Source organism: Pseudorca crassidens, chromosome 12, assembly GCF_039906515.1.
Source record: "Pseudorca crassidens isolate mPseCra1 chromosome 12, mPseCra1.hap1, whole genome shotgun sequence".
NCBI lineage: Eukaryota > Metazoa > Chordata > Mammalia > Artiodactyla > Delphinidae > Pseudorca > Pseudorca crassidens.
Window position 1 is genome coordinate 69,055,204 of NC_090307.1, and position 20,222 is coordinate 69,075,425.

Below are 20,222 nucleotides of genomic sequence, written 5' to 3' on the forward strand. Positions count from 1 at the left end.
AGGCTTCAGCCTCGGGGTGGAGATGCAGGGTGGACGTGGAGGAAGCCACAGTGAAAGCGATGGCCCAATGAAAGCGGGCCTTCTATCAGCTTATCTGCTTCCCCCCCCAACTCACAGCCAGGGGCCAGAGCTGTGGGTTCCCACGTAGCTAGCTGCAAGTCTGATTTGCGGGACAGATGCCATCTGACTGTCCTGCCATGCCCCTTCCCCATACAATGAAGCCATTTCCTACTTTCTGAGCTCACCAGCCCTCCCTCTCTGTCTGGGTTCCCCCCTCCCCTACTCTAATCCTACCTCCAGGGTAGCAGCTGGTCACATGCCTTGGCCATTCTTTCCTCCTACTGCGTGCCAGGCCCTAGGTGCTGTTCTGGGGATCCCGAAATGAGTCGGATGCCATCTTGCACTCTCAAAGGTAAGACACAGGCACCATCGACTAGAATACAAGGACGAGATAAATGTCCCAAAGAGAGCCGGCAAGTACCTGGGAGCTTAAGGGGGGAAAATTTGCTTTGGGTTGGAATAATCCTAGAAGGCTTCATGGAGGGAACAAAATTGGACTGGGCCCTAAAAATCTGGGATGGGAAGGAAATGGAAAGGAGATTCATTCATTCCATGCTGGCACAAAGGCACGAGCAAAGTTCTGGTGGTAGGTAGGAAGCATGGCTACAACCAGAGAGGAGGGGAGAGAAGGATTGCGCCAGGAGGACCAGCAGGACCTTGATGTGGCCCTGCTTAGGAGCATCTGCCCGGCTAGACCATGAGGTCCTTGGGCACAGGACCCTGTTTACTCACCCCTGAATCCCCACAAGCCCCTCCCCCCACCACAGCATCCTGCACTCAGGGGCTGTTCAATAAATGAATGCCGAATGAATGAATGAATGTAAGAAACACTCCCATAGGCACAGAGCTAGGTCCTGGGGGAGCCCTGGGAAAGAGACTCAAACATAGATCATTCAGGGATCAAGCAGCTCACCTCACTTAACAGCCGTGGAAACAGGCCCAAAGAGGCCATGGCCTGCCTAAAGTTGTTAGTGGCGTGACAGATGTGGAGAGCTTCGCGGGGTGCCTGGCCCGTGGAAGGTGCTGAGTCGCGCCCTCCTCTTACTGCCTGGAATTCATGGAGAGCGAGCCTAGAAGCCTGTGAGCATCACACCTCCCAGAGCAAAACCCCTGCCACCTCTGTACTCTGCACTCCAGGAGAGTGGAAAGCAGACCGCCCCTGGCTCTCTGGGTTAGAAGGCAGAGGCAGGCTACAGCAGGCCCATTAAAGACACTTGGGAGGACTTCGCTCTGCACCTGGCGAGGCCTCCACCATGGAGGTCTGCAGCCAGGCACAGAGTGAGGGTCTTGGGTCCAGCCTGGTGTCTGAGAGGCCCCCGCTCCACCCCTGTGAAGCATTTTCAGGCAGTCCTAGCAGTCCTGCCCTGGTTACAGACTCATCAGCTTTGGCTCAGGGCAGGGCACAGCCAACTTCCTTGCATGCCTGGCTGAGATCTTTCTTTTAGACCCTTCCAGGGGCAAGATGTTCTTTTCAGTGAAGGACCTACTCAAAGGAAAATAGAACAACTGCTTAGGTTGGTTCAGCACTTTACAGTCTACAAGACACTTTCAGACCTAGCTTGTCATTTAAGACCACGGTGACCCCCTAAGGTAGGTAGGTCAGGTGACTTCTTGAGGAATCTGAGGGAGGGAGGCAGTCATGTGAGAATGCCTGCAGTTGTGACTTGAACCCAAGTCTCGGGCTTCTAGGCCAAATGCTCCCAGGTGCCCACGGGCTGGGGTTTGGACTAGCCTGGGAACTGCCTAAAGAGGCTTCCCAGGAAAGCACAAGGAAAACATTCACCCAACAGGAAACAGTCCCCAGCCCCAAACAAGCCCCCTCTCCCAAGAAATCTGGATTTACCCACTATAAAGGCCTAAATGAAGTACCCTTCCTCCAATCTGCCCTTCCCAGGCCCTGGGGCTGCCTGCTTCTCCTTTGGCCACTGAAACTTACCTATCTCCAGCCCACTATGGAGCGGCTAATCTGATCAAATCCTAGAATCAAAATCTGGATTATATATTTATTTATTTATTATATATTTATTATCTATAATTAAACTCCTCCAGGCTGGTTACTAAGAGAACTCCCTCCTCCACATCCCCACCTTTTCTCTATCCCCCCAATCCTGGTCTGGCAATTCTCCCTCCCTGTTAGGTATGTTGCTCCCCTACTCAAGAATCTGCAATGGCTCCCTAGTTCCTTCAGGAGTCAGCCCAACCTTACTGACTTGCATTCAAGGCCCACCCCGAGCTCATCCCAGCATCCCTTTCGGCCTTGACTGCCACTTCTCCCCACTGCACACTTTAATTTCAGTCACAGAAGCTCCAAGCTGCTCCTCAGATGCACTTCTGCCCTCCTGCCTCTTCAGAGCTGCTTCCCTCTCCTGTTTCCTCCTGCCAGATCCTCCCTGGTCTTCAAAGCCTGATCCAGGGATGTTTCCAGGAACTTCTCCCTGATCCACCCAACCCAGCATGACCTCTGCCAACCAGTAGCCCCTCTGTCTTGGCCTTGACACTGACTGCTTTGTGTTGTAGTGGTGACTGTCAGGAAATGGCCTGACCCAGGAGAAAGAGCCCAGCCTCACAGATCAGGCAGGCCGGAGGCGAGATCCAGGCCCTGCCACCTGCCAGCTCTGTGATGGGTGTGCTGTTCTGAGTATACCCTGCCGGGCATGGCATGTGGACAGCTGAAAGAAGACTGCTGGAACCCAGAGATTTAGGAGGCATATTGGGTAACAGTTCTAGTCTTGGGAGGTAGTGCCCAGGGCTTGAGATTCCTCTGGGAGGCGGCTCTGAACACAGGCAGGAGCGCTGGACTGGGAGTCCAGAGCCTGGGCTTTAGACCACATTCTTTTTTTTTAACTATTTATTCATTTGTTTGTTTATTTATTTTCTCTGCACCGGGTACTAGTTGTGGAACACAGGATCTTCGTTGTGGCATGCAGGATCCTTTGTTGCAGCACGCATGTGGGATCTAGTTCCCCGACCAGGGATCGAACCGGGGCCCCCTGCATTAGGACTGCAGAGTCTTACCCACCAGACCACCAGGGAAGTCCCTAGACCATGTTCTTCAGTGAATGTGCTGCAGTGACTATTCAGCAGGGGGCCTCCTTGGGGCCATCTGCCCTTGACCTGGGCCTTGGATGACTCTTCTCTAAAACAAGGGCATTGACCAGGAGGTTGGAGGCCCCTGGGTGCCCTGCCTTCTGATTCTGTGGTGCCAACGGGGAAGGGGTGGTGCGGAGATTGGCACGGGGATTTGAGAGTCAGAGAGAACAGTCCTTTAAACCCTTCAACAAATATTTGTGGAACACTCTACTTCCAGGAGGCTGGGGTAGCTGGAACTCTCTGGAAAGCCCTTGTACTTGTGGGTGGCCATGCAGAAAGGCCCTGACTCTGAGCCTCCTCCCAGCCCTGCCCACGTGCTGCCTCAAGTCTTTTTCCAGCAAAGTGGGGAAGGAATAAAGAAATCTGTACCACCCAAGACTACACGGCCTGGACAGTGGAGGTGACAGCAGCAGAATGAGGAAGCAGTGGTGAGGGACCCACTCCTGTGCCTGCCCCTCCCTCCCACCCAGGCAACCCAGACTTCGGCTCCTGAGTGGAGCTTGAAGCTAGAGCACCTTTCATGCCTTTGCTCCACCAGCACTTATGCAGCGGGTGTGGGGCCAGGCATGGGGACACCTCAGAGGATGAGGCCAGCAGGTCCTGCCCTCCAGGAGTTCCTGGTCCACAGGGGGATAGCCAAGGCCAAAGACCATTCGGTACAGAGTGGCCAGTGCCGCCATAGGGGGTGCAGAGGGGAGGGTCCCCGTCCAGTCAGGGGACGGGATCATCCTTGGTTTCCCAGAGACCTGATAGCTGAGCAGGGTTCTGCCAGATTGGAGGAAGCAGGAGGCCTGGGGACCATTCATTCATTTATTCAAATGTTCATTCATTCATACATACATTTGTTCATTCATTCGGCACTTATTTAACTGAGCGCTGTGCTAATCATGGAGTCAAAAACTATGCCCGGGGAAATTACAGTATTGGTGGGGGGCATGCCCAGACTGAGATCAGGCTGTGGAGAAGGGAGGGGGCAGTGGGGGCCAGATAATGAGTCAGGGCGTGGGGGGATGTGGCTGTAGGAGGGCCGGGCGTCAGGAAGGACCTCTGAGTGGTGGGGAGGGCCTAGTCTGAGATGTTTGAGCAAGGTGGGTGGTCTTTCTTCTTCTCGTGACTGGGCATCCTTGATGTTGAACAAGAATAGAAAATCCACCAGGGTAAGTTCAGACTGTGGATGAGAGTGCCTTTGTAGGTTGAAGGGACACACGTGGATCTCTCTTGGGGAGAGGGTTATATCTAGGGGAGGGGGCAGGATAAGGAGCCCTCTTTGCAGGCCCCTCGGGTTCCAGCTGCAGCCCTGCCTAGTTGCCCAGTATACAGGATGGCAACCTGTCTATTACCTCATGGTTTTTTCTCCCTCCTGCTTCCCCCACTGACCCTCCACCCCCCACCCCCAAATAAGGAGGCCAGAAGTGTTCAGGCACTTCCGTCTAGGAGGTGGCAGCCTGAGTTCCCGATGACTTCTGCTGCAGCTTCTTGATCCCCTGCTCTTGCCTCTCCCCCTGCACTGATGTTGTGAAAGCAGAGGCAGCAGACCTGGACCTGGAGCCAGGAGACCTGCGGCCAAACCCTAGCTCCTCCGGTGGCAAAGTCACCTACCTGCTTTCTCTGGGTGCCTGTCACCTGGGGAGAAAAATAATCCTTGCCTCTCTCCCAGGGCTGCTGTGAGATTTCCAAGCGAAATAATGGCTGGAAAAGTGGTGGGTGCACAAATGGGAGGGATTATCAGTACTATAATCTATTATGTGTTATTTCTGAAGGTACAACAGAACATGAGAAACCAAGCCCGCCTGGCTCCTCCCCAGGAGCCCACTTCCTCCTCACTTCCGCAGTCTACCCTGGCTTTGCAAAGACACAAATCCTCTCCCTGCCCCACTTCCCACACCCGAACCCCCCTAATTAAGTCCTTTACCTTCCCGGGTATCATTGTCTAATCCCTAAGCCCTTTCTCACCAGTCTCCAGTTCTCTCCAGGAGTCAAATCCCTTTAGAGTGAGGTGGCCCACTTAGCTGTGAACCAAGAGGCTGGGGGCAGGGAGCAGGCATTTCAGGGCTCCTGGAGGGGAGGGGTGAGGAGGAGAAGGGAGGGGAGGGCAGGAGGGGTGCTGGAGACTCTGCCCTGGCTCTGCCATTAACTGGCACAAGCCTGGAGGCTTCCCCTGGGAGGAGTGGGTTGTCATTTCTACCCACACCCAAGACAGAATCCAGATTCTACAGCCAGACTTTTCATTCCCGGCCAGTGCCTTTGAGAAGCAGGACAGCTCAGGGTAAGCCCACCGACTCTGCAGCCAGACCACCTGCATTCAGGTCCAGGGTCCATCACTTACTGGGGTTACTTGACCTCCGTGCCTCAATTTCCCTTCCATCAGATGGCAATGACAATCTTACTACCTCATGCGGTGGTGATGGGATTAAATGAGCTAGTTCAAGCAATTCGCTTGAACAGTACCTGGAACATAGTACATGTATCAGCTGTTTTACTTGAACTTCCTGCTTCTTTCCCCAGATATTTTTGCCATTCAGGTCTTAAACCTCACTACACTGCTCTTGGACAGTCCTTCTTTCCCTGGCACTGAAGCTGAAGCAGCCCCCAGCCCTGGTCACTCTCTAATGCTATTTTTATCTCCTTCAGGTGGCACTTACCATGGTCTGAAATACATGGTTATGGTTGACCATCTATTCTCAAGGGCAGGAGCCATTGCTGGTCATAGTCATGGCTACAAGCCCAGTGCCTAGAACCCCGCAGGTGGTCAACATCCATTTGTGGGCATGACCCAACACTCACTCTGTCCCCTTAGGACTGGATCCTGACCACCCTGACACACCTTCTACTCTGAAGCCCCTCCTCTTGCCACACCACATTTACATTCCTTATCTGCACCTGCCCTGTATGATCTCAGGTGGGTCAGCACCCCTCGCTGGGCGTCTGGGTGAGTAGATGGAGGTGATGATGAAACCAGGCAACCAAGGGACAGTCTAAGATTTTTCTGAGATGATTTCTTATATGTTCTGGGGCTTGTGCCTATAAGGTGAAGAGATCTCAGGGACCTCTGAGTTCTGAAAATACAGTCCTCCCACCAGCCTAGCCCTCTGTTGCTACAACTGGGCTTGAAGCCCCTGTCAACTGAAAAAAAAAAAGCACAATCTACAAATTATGTTTTATTCGGTGGCCAAATCTGAGGACTTAAACCCGGGACACATCATCTCAGATAATTCTGAGAAACTGTTCCGAAGAGGAAGGTGGGGAAGCAAGGATACAGAGGAGTTTTTGCAACAAAGACCAGGTAGTCAGAACATCAAAAGATTCCTGTTAAGATAGGAAAATCAGATATCTTAAGTTAAGGAATGTGGCACTTTTCTGTGTATGGGAAGAGTCTGGGCTCACTGAAATCATTTCTTTGATATGCACCTCAGCTACATGGGGCCAGCATCCTTTGTTTTCTCATCCTGAGTTCCCTCAGGGCTCACTGGTGGAGTGGCTATAATGTGGTAGCTTGATGGCTGCGACATCCTTTGTTTACTGATATGGCAGGCAGCCTTTTTAGTTCACACCCCCATGGGTGGTACATTCCTGTGAGCAAGGCATTGCCTTCCTCAAGACCCCTTTGTAAAAACAGCAGAGACCAACATTGGGCCCCAGTGTGGCCCCATTCCCTGGAGACTAGCCTGCCACCTGGTGGCAGCTCAATCACATTGGTGCTCCTCCATCACAGGGGCCGAGGTTCGTGCTCACTGGAGCAGACCTGTATTCTGAACATGGATTTGCCTTCCCTGCCCTTCATCCTTCTGCCAGCACCACCATCCGTGGACTCATGGGATGCTTGACCATTTTATGCACAGCCTGGAATCACAATGAAGAATTAGTTTCACAGCAGAGGAAGAGCAGCCCTGGGCTCGTGCCAGCCTCACCACGTATCACGTTCCTGGTACCAAGTCTAAACCATTTCCCTGCCCCTGCCCCATTAGTGCTTGGGGTAAGGCACCCCATGTCTCACACTTTCATTAACGGCTTCATTTCTTTCTCTGTCCCCTTGCAACTTTAGGGGGGATGAGGAAAGATGGGGGATGGGGGGGCCTCCTCCACACAGTTCACAGCCCAGCCCAGAGCCAGGAAACCTTGTATTCCAAGACACAAGCCACTTGGGATCACAGCATGCCTGGTGAAAAGACCCACCCCCAAAACTTTTAGTCCAACTCCCAGTTGCGGACCCAGGCCAAGAAAAGGGAAGCGGCTTGCCTGGAGGCACAGGCTGAGAAACTGATGGCTCTGTCCCTACCAGCTCCCTACCCTGCCCCAGAAGTGAAGCAAGCCAGGATTTGGGGGTTTGGCTCCTCTGGAGGGGTCTGCAGGGCTGAGCAACCTGTCCATCCATCCCTGAGAGTAGAGTGGCCTGAGGGTCAGCACCAGGCCCCGTGACCCACCTCCTCCCCCACCTGGGATTCCTTCTGGGATCCCTTCCTCCCCTGTGGTCTCTTGTCTTTATTTTTTAATTTATTAATTTTTAATAAATTTATTTATCTATTTTTGGCTGCGTTGGGTCTTTGTTGCTGCATGCAGGCTTTCTCTAGTTGCAGTGAGCAGGGGCTACTCTTCGTTGTGGTGCACGGGCTTCTCATTTAGGTGGCTTCTCTTGTTGAGGAGCACGGGCTCTAGGCACGTGGGCTTCAGTAGTTGTAGCATGCGGACTCAGTAGTTGTGGCTCGCACGCTCTAGAGTGCAGGGTCAGTAGTTGAGGCGCACAGGGAAAGCCCACATGTGGCAACAAAGACCCAACGCAGCCAAAAATAAAAATAAAAAATAATAATAAATTAAAAAAAAAAGAGAAATGGAAAAAAATTGTGATGATAACTCTTAGGATTTACTCTGAACAACTTTCATATATAATATTCAACAGTGTTAATTCTATTTATCATGTTGTACATTATATCCCTAGTACTTATTTATCTTATAACTGGAAGGTTTTTTTTTGTTTATTTTTTTGCGGTACGCGGGCCTCTCACTTCTGTGGCCTCTCCCACTGCGGAGCACAGGCTCTGGACGCGCAGGCTCAGCAGCCATGGGTCACAGGCCCAGCCACTCCGCGGCATGTGGGACGCGGGATCCTCCCGGACCGGGGCACGAACCCATGTCCCCTGCATCGGCAGGCAGACTCCCAACCACTGCACCACCAAGGAAGCCCTATAACTGGAAGTTTGTAGTACCTTTTGACTGCCTTTATCCAATTCCCCCTCCCCCAGGAGAGATTTCTTACTACATAAAAGCAGATTATAAAGGAAAATATTGAAAAAAATTCATCCACAATAAAAAATGAAAAACTCTGTTAACCCAAACATTGTAATAAAGCGGCAGGGAAAGCCACCAAATGAGAAAAGGTATTTGCAACCAAATGATTCATATGCAGAATATACAAATACATAGATATGGGCACAAGATACAAATAGGCATTTGCCAAAAGAGGAAACAAGAATGGTCAATAAATATGAAAAGATGCTCAACCTAATCATTAATCAGAGAGATACAAATTAAGGTCTTATGAGAGATCAACTGGCAAAAATTTGAAGTCTGACAATGCCAAGTACTGGTAGGAATGTGGACCTGTACACTGCTGATGGGCGTACAGCCTGGTTGTGCTGGTACAGGACAGCCACGCTGGTAATAATTGTACATCAAATAAAACTGAAGATGCACACTCTCAGGAATTCCACTCCTGGGTATACTGTGCACTCTAGAATAGTGGTTCTCAACACAGACTGAACATTAGAATCATTTAAGGATCTTCTAAAAACTACTGATGCCCAACCTCTACTCCAAATCAACTGAATTGTTATCTCTGGAGGTGGGGCCTTTGTTGTTGGAAATGCTAAAAAGCTTGCACACCAGGTGACTCTGCTGGCTGAGAACCATTCCCTGGGCATGTGCAGAACATCCCTATTTGAATAGTAAAAGACTGAAAACAGCCCGACTCACAATCACTAAAGAGATAAATCCTGATATCTTCATGTGTAGCATACAATGCAATAGAGAAAAATGAATGGACTAGGTATGTGTATCACCATGGATAATTCTAACAGAATGCTTAGCTCAAAAAGCAAGTCTCCAAATAATACATGCTATTTAAGTTCAAAAAAATCGACTTTAGGTCAACATACAAAAATCAGTTGTGTTTCCATACACCAGCAATGAATAATCCTAAAAGGAAATTAAGACAACAATTCTATTTACGATAGTATTCAAAAGAATAAAAATATCTGGGAGAGACTTCCCTGGCAGTCCAGTGGTCAAGACGCCGGGCATGGGTTCCATCCCAGGTTGGGGAACTAAGATTCCCGCGTGCTGCGCAGCGCAGCCAAAACAAAAAGAATTACCATCTGATCCACTTCTGGGTATATCCAAAAGAATTGAAGGCAGGGACTCAAACAAGTGTTTGTACACCAGCATTCATAGCAGCATTATTCACAATAGCCAAAATATGAAAACAACTGTTACTGAACCAGGTTCGTTTTGCCCGTTGCACAAGCCAAAACGCTGGGACACTGAGGTTTGCAGCAAAGAAAGGGTTTATTCATAAGACAGCCAAGTGAGGAGATAGGAGTCTGCCTCCCTGAAGGCAAGGGGCTCCGGGGTATTTATGGGATGAAGATAAAGCAAGCAGGGCGGTCTGAGGCATGGGGAGTGTGGGGAGTGTAGGGAAAGGCGACTGGAAAAAGGGGCGGTAATCTTCATTCTGCACAGGTGTAACTGAACTACAGGTCTCTGCACGTTCACAGCACAATCTGAGGGTGGAATTTGGGCCCTCTGACATCAAAAGGTCACCAAGCAGGCACTCGAGTATGCCCAGTTGGAGGGTCAGTGGTCCTATCCAGTCTTAACCAGCTCACCTCGAACTAGGCACAGCTGACTGGAAAACAACTCGGGCAAATCTTATTGTTTAGGCCACTGCTGCTTGGAGAACATGCATCTTAAAATGACCTTGATTAGTGAAGGCAGGTGAAATGGATTTGACTCATTACCCACAGTTTTGCAACCAAAATGTCCATCAGTGGATAAATGGGTAAACAAATTTTGATATGTCCATAAGCTGGAATATTATTTAGTCATAAATAGGAATGAGGTGCCGACATCCATGACAACATGGATGAATCTTGAAAACATTATGCTAAGTGAAAGTAGCCGTACACAAAAGGCCATGTATTATTGTATGATGTGTCCAGAATAGGTAAATCCATAGAGATGGAAAGCAGATCGGTGGCTGAGGAGAAGGGGAAATAACAAATGACTGCTTCACAGGTACGGGGTTTCCTTCTGGGGTGACGAAAATGTTTTGGAACTGGATAGAGGTGTGGTTGCCCAACGTTGTGAATGTACTCAATACCACTGATTTTCTGACTTTAAAATGATTCATTTTATGTTGTGTGAAACTCACCTCAATAGCAAAAGAAACCGGAGGACTGTCTGTATTTTTAATGAATGCATTCACTTGTAACAAAACTCTAAAAATATCAGGCAAATGAGAAACACAAAGTTCAGTTCACCAGTGTGGGATGTAATTGGGGAGGGACACCCTCCCTAGCAGTCTCGGCAGATTCTTAACCACTATGCCACCAGGGAAGTCCTCCATTTCTTTAATTTTGTATCTATCTGAGACGATGGATGTTCACTAAACTTATGATAATTTCATAATGTACGTAAGTCAAATCATGATGCTGTAGCCCTTTAAACTTATACAGTGCTGTATGTCAATTATATCTCCATAAAGTTGTAAGAAAAAAAAAATCTCTCTTGACCTTGAAGTAACCAAGATATTCTCCTATGTTTTTTTTCTAAAAATGTTTAGGGTATTACTTTTCATATTTAGGTCTTTAATCCACATGGAATTGATTGTGTATGATGTGCAGTAGGAGTTTAATACCATTTATTTTCCTTATGGTAACCCATTCCCTTAGCACAATTTATCAAACAGTCCATCCTACTGCACATCATACACATCCTCCCCTGTCCTCAAATGCAACGCTTCTTCGTACACAGCCATGCTTTTGTGTGCGGGTCAGTTTCTGGCTTCTGCGTTTGATGCCCTATTTGTCTGACTTCAGGCTGGTATCAGACTGTCTTATTCTCTCCATCTTATTCTTCAGGAGCATCTTGATAGTTCAACGTTGGTGGTTATACAAGTGTTCCCTGTAAAATTCTTTCCATTTTTATGCATGCTTGAAATTTTTCATAATAAAATATTGGGGGAAAGAGTGTCATGGCTCCTCAGGCCTTTGCCGTTTTATCACGATACAATTTTTTAAAAAATTTTCAGACTGAGCCAGCTCCCAGCAGCAGCAGCCCCTGGGAGAGAAGGATGAATTTTAGGACCGTCCATGGAACTTTCACATTCCGGTGGGCATCAGACATGACTTGTTGGGGGTGAGGCAGTGCTGGTCTTCTATCGTGCCCGTTTCAAGGCCTGAAGACCCAGCCTCTGGGCCCCACTGTGGAACTGTGTTAGCTGGGGGTCCCTGGCCCCTCTCTCTGACCCTCCAGGACCCTTGCCTCAATCTCGCCCCTCCCCACCCCCGGAACACCTGTCAGGCCAGTCTCTGGAGTTCAGTCTGGTGGAGAAATGGAGAACCAGGCCAACCGTGTGACCATCAGGCGGCTCCAGAGCAAGGGCTAGCGTCCAGACCCCCAGAAGTTCCTCGTTGCTGCCCTTCTGGGGCCCCGATCGTGCCTCCGGCTCCCCAGGTCGCCAACTATCTTCCAACTATCTCCGTCGGTCTCCCTTCCTCTGGTCTCCGCCGTCTGACAACCAAAAGCTAGGAGCGCCTCCTCTGACTTCCCACCTCTGCCAGTTGACCTGGGCTCCGCCCGGCTGCAGCCCCGCTGACCGCCGGCGCCTGTGTTCTCCACGGCCACCAGGGGGCGCGCGCGGCCGGGTCTGGGCGCGGGAGCCGCCGCGAGCCCACCCCGCCTCCCGGCGCTCCTCCCCGTCCGGCCACGCCCCCGCCCCCGCCCCTCCCGGCGTCCCGCCCCGTCCGGCTGCGGCCTGGCTCCCTCCGCTTCCCCACGCTCCCAGGACCCCCGGCGCCCCTGTGTCCGGCCATGGGCCCCGCCGCTCGCCCCACGCCGAGGTCGCCGCCGCCGCCTCCTCCGCCGCCGCCGTCGCCACTGCTGCTGCTGTTGCCCCTGCTGCCATTCTGGCTGGGCCTGGCGGGGCCCGGGGCCGCGGCGGACGGCAGCGAGCCCACTGCTAGGGAGGGGCGGGGGGCGGCCCGCGCCGTGCGGGTGGACGTGAGGCTGCCGCGGGAGGACGCTCTGTTGCTGGAGGGCGTCAGGATTGGCCCCGAGGCCGACCCGGCGCTCCCTCTGGGTGGCCGTCTGCTGCTGGTGAGCGCCGCTGAGCCATATGGCCCCCACCCCGCCGTAGACCCTGCACCCAGATCCAGCCTTCATCCTGGACCAAGCCCTGTCAGCCCAGCGCCCCTTCCCCAGGCTGCCCAGGTCCCCAGCATTCCGGCTTCCAGAACCTGAGATCAGATGCCCTCCCCTCCAGACTCATTCCCAAACCCTGGCCTTGCATCGCTTGTGTGACCGATCCCCCTTCCTCCCCCTCCTCCTTCTACCATGGCCCCTTGCCCCACAGATGGACATCGTGGATGCTGAGCAGGAGGTGCCCGTAGAAGGCTGGATTGCAGTGGCATACGTGGGCAAGGAGCAGGAGGCCCAGGTTCACCAGGAGAGTCAGGACAGCGGTCCACAGGCCTATCCTAAGGCTCTGGTTCAGCAGGTGCAGGGGGTGTATGTGGAAAGGGGGCTGGAGGAAGGGTTTTCAAGGCAACTGCTAGAGCCAGACTACCAGGTGGGCCCCTAAGGAGCTTCCAGAGAAGCCCTGGGCCTGGCTGGGGCAAGGGACCCCAGGGGTAGACTGGAGTCAGTGTGGTTGGCAGCAGAGAGGTGGGAGGAGGCTAGAGAGAGTCAGGAAGCTCAACCAAACTCTGAGAGTATACAGTGGGGAGTTCCTGCTGGGGGTCGGTGGGCAAGCCTGCCCTGCTTGGACCAGGGAAAGCACAGTATTATTTGGGTCCCACAGAGCATCTGGGGGGAAGGTGAGAGGAATAAGGGTTTTTGCCCTTGATCTCAGGGAGCTTATAGCTGATCTGTCCAAAGGAAATGCTAACCGCAGAGCCAGGAGCTGAGAACAACTATGACCACAGGTGGTGAGACAGGTGTGTGGGCAGGGTGTGTGCTAGCCTCTGCCTCTGTCCTGCAGATGCGGAGGGCGCTCTTCCTGGGAGCCTCTGCCTTGCTTCTCCTCATCTTGAACCACAACGTGGTCCGAGAGGTAAACCGGATCAGGCTTTTGGGGCACATAGGCTGGGGAATGGGTGACCCGGCCTGGCTGACCTCCCTGTCCCCCTACAGCTGGACATATCCCAACTTCTGCTCAGGCCAGTGATTGTCCTCCATTATTCTTCCAATGTCACCAAGCTGTTGGAGGCACTGCTGCAGTGAGTTGGGGTTTGGGCTCAAAGGACTGGGCTTGGGTGCTAGGGTCCTTGGCTTTGTCGTGGGCTCAGGGGTCCTGGGACCAGGGCCTTCCCTGTTAGTCTGAGACTGTAGCCTCCTAGTCTGAAAAACGGGTGAGAGGACTAGAAGGAGATGATTCTATGGGCTCTATAGGTGGAGGTGATTGGCTCCAGCAAGGAGGAAGCCAGATTCCTGATTGACTCTTCCCTGTGCTTGAGAGCCTCCTTGGCCGGCTGTTATGAGAACTAGAAAAACCACTGGCTGGGAAAGGCGTGGGGGCCAAAGCAGAAGGGCTGTGGGGTGATACTCAGGGGTATCCTTTTCCCACAAGGCTGGGGTGAGTGGGTCCGGGCCTCTCCTCCCAAGAGCCCTTCTGTCTGGCCCCTTTGGCCTCCCCTCTCAGGAGGACCCAGGCCACAGCTGAGATCACCAGCGGAGAGTCTCTGTCGGCCAACATCGAGTGGAAGCTGACCCTGTGGACCACCTGTGGCCTCTCCAAGGACAGCTACGGAGGATGGCAGGACTTGGTGTGCCTGGGAGGCAGTCGGGCCCAGGAGCAGGTGAGTGCCTGGAGAGAGGAGGTGGGGGTGGGGGGACCACACACATGACTTGTCTCCAGTCCTGCGGCGTCTTGCTGCCCTGGTGGGGAGGACCACCCCTTGCACCTCCCAGGGCTGCTGTGAGGGTTCAGGGGCTGGGTGGGTGCTCCGTGTGGTGCCTGACCCGGGGTCATGCACAGTCAGCTTTAGCTGCTGCTGTTGTCACGTCCCTGTCCCTCTCAGAAGCCTTCTTTGACTCCCTATCACCTGCAGAATGAAATTCAAACTCCTTACCTGGCTTTCACAGCTCTCCTGATCACTCATCCTTCTTTTTTCCCAGTCTTCTCCCTACACTCCAGCCACTCTGTGCCATTTACCGGTCTCCACTCACGCCCCGGTCTCCTGCCACCGGGGCTTGTCTGTAGGCTTGGACATTCTCTTTCTCCAGCTCTGTATGTCCCAGTCCAGCCAGAACCCTCACAACTCATCCTCCTGCCTTCTTCGGAAAGCCTCCCTCACATTGGGCTCCCAGCCCCCCTACTGCTTTTATTTTTATTTTCTTAAATTCTTTTTTAATTTTTAAAAGAAATTTATTAATTTAATTTATTTATTTCTGGCTGCATTGGGTCTTCGTTGCTGTGCGTGGGCTTTCTCTAGTTGCGGTGAGCTGGGGCTACTCTTCGTTGTGGTGCACGGGCTTCTCATTGTCGTGGCTTCTGTTGTTGTGGAGCATGGGCTCTAGGCATGTGGGTCAGTAGTTGTGGTGTGCGGGCTCAGTAGTTGTGGCTCACAGGCTCGATAGTTGTGGCACATGGGCTTAGCTGCTCCGTGGCATGTGTGATCTTCCCAGACCAGGGATTGAACCCGTGTCCCCTGCATTGGCAGGTGGATTCTCAACCACTGCGCCACCAGGGAAGCCCCCTCATAGGCCTCTTAGGGCAGCCCATCCTGTGTGACCGTTGGGGACTGTGACTGTGTCTCCCGAAGGCCAGGCTGTGTCTTATTTGTCTCTGGCTTTCCCAGTGCTTGGCATAGAGAGGGTCAAAGGTATTGTGTCTGCAAGCATTTCTCAAATCCCCACTCTGCAGGGCAGGTTTTCCCCGCTCTCCTGATGCGCAGCCTCCAGCATGCCTCGGTGGATGGGGAGCCGTGCAAGGCAGCTTCAAGTCAGGCGGACTTGGAATGAGGCTCTGAAACCTTAGCTGAGCAATGTTAGGCTGCGTGTTTAACCTCTGGTCTCACGTTCCTCATTTGTGAACAGGTATAGCACACGGCCACAAGATTGTTGAGATCGTGTATGTAAATCTCACGGCGGGCACTGAGCAGATGGGTAGCTGCTCTGCTACAGTACCTTTATTGTTACGAGTGCTCGAATGAGTCAACAGTCACCAAAGGTGACTGTTCTGATATTCTAGGACACTTGGGGGTCCGTGAGAAGGGCTGTGGAGGGTACAAAAGGCCTTGGAAGACCCGGGCTCTGCTGTTCAAGGCCTCAAAGACGGGCAGAGAAGAGGAACTTACACGGAAGCAGCCCAGAGCACAATTTCGCTTGAGCAGCGTGAACCGCAGTTCTGCAGAGCGAGCGGGGAGTGAGGCTGCGGGAGTGGAAGGAAGGGCTTTCTGGAAGAGGAGAGAGCCCGCCCTCTCTCCCCCTGGAGGGCAGCCCACATGGACTTCTGGGAGGGGCAGGCATTTGGTGAGGGGCTGTCAGATGAGAGACTGGGAGGAGTTGCAGGCAGAAAGCCTGGAGCTCAGAGAGGATCAGACTGGGAGCGTGCCCAAGAGGCCAGTAGGTGGGCATGTACTGTAGGTCAGGTCAGGCTGGCTGGTTGTGAGGGCAATGCTGAACAGCCTTGGCCTTGCTGCTGGCTGGGGTGGGCCAGTACAGGTGTTGGGAGCCCACGGTAGCTGAGGTGTCTGAAGGACAGCCAGGGCCAGCTCTCAGCCCCAGGGCCCAGTCACCACTCCTCCAGCCTCTGGGCATCCAGAGTTGTAGTCACCATGTATCAGAAAAGTCTGATGACCATGTCCTACTGCTCTGATGGACAAGGCCCAACTCTGCCCTCCCTCCTCACCTGGGAGTCCCCAAGATGCACCGAGCCTGGGGAGATGGGGTCTCTGGCCTCCAGTAGAGCTCCAGGCCAGCCACAGCCTCGGCCCACCCAGAACTCACTGGCCGCTCCAAAGCACAGAGCTCCAGGTTCTGCCCCAGAGAGCTTACAGTGTAAAGGTCGTGCGAGTCCTGCCACGTGTCAGCCTGGCTCAGCATGGCAGGGGGTATGAGGACAGGGCAGCTCCAGCCCTGGGCTCATGTGGCCCTATCAGGGGAGGAACTAGGCCAGAGACACTGTCACCTGTTGGGGTGATTACTGAGCTGGTGAGGGGCATGGCCCTTCAGGCATGGTGAAGGCGCCTGAGCTCAGCCTAGGGGCTTCGGGAGAGCTTTCTCAGCAGGTGTCACCATCCCTCCATGGACGAAAGGGGACGCGGACACAAGCCAGGGGGCGAGGGTGGGACAGAGTGTGAAGCTGGGGCTCACAGACCCCTCTTGGCAGTGGCCCCCAGAGTGCTTCCACCCTGAACCAAAGCAACATCTTATGACCCTAACAGCACCCAACCTTGCCCATCATTTCTCAGCCCCTCTCCCACCACGTGTTGGCAGTTGAACTTCAGCATTGGCTGGGGAAGAACATGGTGGCAGAAAAGTTTTTTGTTTTGTTTTGTTTTGTTTTTTTGCTGTACGCGGGCCTCTCACTGTTGTGGCCTCTCCCGTTGCGGAGCACAGGCTCCGGACGCGCAGGCCCAGCGGCCGTGGCTTACGGGCCCAGCCGCTCTGCGGCATGTGGGATCTTCCCGGACCGGGGCACGAACCCATGTCCCCTGCATCGGCAGGCGGACTCTCAACCACTGCGCCTCCAGGGAAGCCCAAGGCAGAAAACTTTTAAACGAATGCATTTATTAGTTGTGACACGTCCGCAGACCCGTGTGCTGGTGGGTTAGCGGCTGGGTCTTGTTTCCTCCGCTGTGTCACCTCCTGAGCCAGCTGTTGAGTGGTCACAGCCTGTCTGCTGCACTGGATTTGGTGGCAGTTCAGTCTAGGTCAGTGTGTCCCCCTGGGGGCCTCTCAAAGGCGAAGTGAGGTACCTCAGACGTGGTTCCCTCCCACCAGCGGGAGCTGGAGGACCGCTGAGGGCAGAGTGGGTATGAGGAGGGTGGCAGGGGAGGTGAGGGGGGAACATTTGCCTGGCAGGGTTGGTCAGGGAGAGCTTCCAGAGCAAGAGGTGTCCAAAGCCATAAGCCAAGGGAGGGAGCGTGGAAGAAGAGCATTAGTTCCCAAGACCTGGAACAGTGTGGAAAGGCACAGACGTGGGAGGGGCAGGGAGCATGGGATGGGGGAGGGGGGAGGGGTGGAGATCAAGGGCCTTGAGGGCCCCCTGGTAGAAGAGTTTGGGTTTCCTCCTGAGGATGGGGAATGCGGAGGAGGTGGGAGGGGAGCATCAGAGGGAAGGGTCAAGTAGGGGTGCTGTGTAATCGGGTTTGCAGGTGAGATCCCTGTGACTGTGGGTGGGACCTGGGCGGGTGAGGCCTGAGCAGGGCACCTGAAGAGCAGCAGAGTGGGGAGGAGAGGAGGGGCGTGCGGGGCCTCTAGGGAGTGAGGAGACAGGGCCTAGGGACTAGCGCCCTCTCAGGCTGTGAATGCTCAGCCTGGATGGGCGTGGGTGGGTGGGTGATGGCAGCCAGGAAAGCAGACCAGGAGGAGTGCTGGGTAGGGATGGGGGTCCTGGGCTGGGGAGTCTGTGAGGCTGCCAGTAGATGCTTCTGTGAGTGCATAAACACCGGGTTTGTTGCCCAGGATTGGCCTGGGCTGAGCACTGATGTAGGGTGAATCTGGGGCAGCCCCTGAGAGAGCACGGGGCAGGGGCGGGGGACAGCAGCTTCAGAAGAGGAAGCCTGGCGCCTCCGGGGTCATGGTGCCCATGGACCTCATCTGCCTGGTCCTTGGGGTGGATTTACTGGGTAAAGAGGGTGGGGTGGCTCCAGCGCCCCTGACACCCTGCTCTTCTCCCCAGAAGCCCCTGCAACAGCTGTGGAACACCATCCTGCTGGTGGCTATGCTCCTGTGCACAGGCCTCGTGGTCCAAGCTCAGCGGCAGGCATCCCGGCAGAGCCAGCGGGAGCCCCGAGGCCAGGTGGGAGCCAGCCCTCGGGGGCCCTCGGGAGCCCTGGTGTCCCCAGCCCTTGGGAACTGTGTGCCCTTACCCCACAGGTGGACCTGCTCAAGCGCCAGGTGGTGCAGAGGCTGGCGTCCCTCAAGACCCGGCGTTGCCGGCTGGGCCGGGCGGCACAGGACCCCCCGGAGCCTGGTGCTGAGACCTGTGCCGTGTGTCTGGACTATTTCTGCAACAAGCAAGTTAGTGCCCTGGGCAGAGGCCAGCCTTCGGCTGACACGTGATGCCCCCTACCCTGCTCCCAAGAGACCTGAGAAGTACCCCAACCAGGCCTTCACCCAGCCCCACCAGAGCTATGGAAAGCAGCATGGGGGTGGGGCAGGTCACAGGGGTTTCAGTTCCCCAGCTCAGGTGTGGGCGTGGGGCCTGCTACCCCCACTGGAGGCCTATGCCTGTGGCCTGAGCCATCTCCCCGACTCTGCAGTGGCTCCGGGTGCTGCCCTGTAAGCATGAGTTTCACCGAGACTGTGTGGACCCCTGGCTGATGATCCAGCAGACCTGCCCGCTGTGCAAATTCAACGTCCTGGGTGAGCACCAAGGGTGGGGGCCCTTGGCCATCTCCACCTGGTTCCCACCTGACACCTCCCTCCCTGATATTTTTTCTCCTCTCCTGCAGGGAACCGCTACTCAGATGATTAGCTGCCCCAGCTGGATCTCTGCATGTGGGATCTCTGCATCCCTCCGTCTGCATCCTGGCCCTGGGCCCTTGGTGCCTGAAACAAGACGGCAGGGGGAACAGGACAGAAAACCCTATGGGTGGAAGGAGGGATAGGGGCCTCCCCTGCTGAGGGGCAAGGTGCCCACCACATCCACACTGGGATGGAGGGACCACAGCCCCCAGGCTGAGGATGCAGGGCCCAGACCCAGCAGGAAGAGAGGCTGCTTTGGGGCCTTTCTCTGCCATCCTGGGGTGTGCCTGCCTTCCACTCAGACAGCTCCCAGGACTCTGGCCAGGGACCTGGGGAAGAAGGTGTGGGCAGTGCTGCTGTTCCCAGGGCTCTGGGAGCTCTCTGACCTGCCTGTCAGGGCATCCCTGGGGCCTGAGGCTGCAGTGGCCAGGTTTTGTGCTTATTTATTGGGGGTGGGTTGGGAGAGGAGCTATCTGGCCTTGGGGGCACTCTAACCTGACCACGTTCCATGACACATCTTGAAGGCTATGATGTTTAACCTAGCGGCCCTTCCACTGCCTGCTAACCCTTGGTCCTTGGGTACCGGCAGCTGCAGGTCCCATGGCCTGTCCAGCTGGGCTCCCTTCTGGGGCCTGGCTGGGACCAGAGGCCTTAGAAACCATCTAGTCCTGTGCTTCTCCGTGGGGTTACAGGTTGCTGACCAGGATACTTGAAGCCACAGGATAAATGTGGTACATCTTACAGGGGCATCCGTTTTTTTTAGATTTGGGGTACGGGAGATTTAATATTAAACATGGATATATTTTAACATAAGATGTAAAATTTGTGTGGATGTTTTAAGATAAACAAGTTGCCCTGGAGTCTACTGCCCATGGGAGGCAGATTCTAAAATGGCCCCCAAGATTCCCCCAGCCCTCATGGACACGCCTTATGTGATCCTGGCACTATGACGCTGATGGATTTTACTCCCATGATTAGGTTGCTTTATGGCACAGTTGACCTTAATATGGGAAAGCATCCAAGTGGGCCTGACCTAACCACGTGAGCCCATTAAAAGTAGAGTTTTCTCCAGCTGGTGGAAGGAGAGGAATTCAGAAATTTGAACCATGGAGGGGATTCAATGCCTGAGAAATTCTCTGTTGCCGACTTGAAGATGGAGGGGCCAT

The 20,222-nt window shown here is 54.0% G+C and overlaps 1 protein-coding gene across 2 annotated transcripts; it reads left to right on the plus strand.

Moving 5' to 3' along the window:
• Positions 1 to 12,156: 12,156 nt before the first annotated feature.
• RNF215 (ring finger protein 215) lies at positions 12,157 to 19,878 on the plus strand. Of its 2 annotated transcripts, none has more exons than XM_067700273.1 (9): positions 12,157 to 12,519; positions 12,776 to 12,919; positions 13,403 to 13,474; positions 13,555 to 13,640; positions 14,063 to 14,219; positions 18,269 to 18,388; positions 18,466 to 18,609; positions 18,852 to 18,954; positions 19,044 to 19,878. In XM_067700273.1, the coding sequence occupies exons 1-9, from the start codon at positions 12,235 to 12,237 to the stop codon at positions 19,064 to 19,066; spliced, it is 1,134 nt and encodes a 377-aa protein (XP_067556374.1). In that variant the 5' UTR covers positions 12,157 to 12,234; the 3' UTR covers positions 19,067 to 19,878. The 2 variants fall into 2 exon arrangements, with proteins under 2 accessions (XP_067556374.1, XP_067556375.1); XM_067700274.1 differs by having other exon boundaries at positions 18,481 to 18,609.
• Positions 19,879 to 20,222: the final 344 nt, after the last annotated feature.

What these genes read in the sequence shown, in the direction of transcription:
- RNF215 (XM_067700273.1), top strand. Translation starts at nt 12,235, where the DNA reads ATGGGCCCCGCCGCTCGCCCCACGCCGAGGTCGCCGCCGCCGCCTCCT. An exon ending in TGGGTGGCCGTCTGCTGCTG is followed by an intron (nt 12,520 to 12,775) that starts GTGAGCGCCGCT and finishes CTTGCCCCACAG; the next exon opens with ATGGACATCGTGGATGCTGA. An exon ending in ACTATTTCTGCAACAAGCAA is followed by an intron (nt 18,610 to 18,851) that starts GTTAGTGCCCTG and finishes CCGACTCTGCAG; the next exon opens with TGGCTCCGGGTGCTGCCCTG.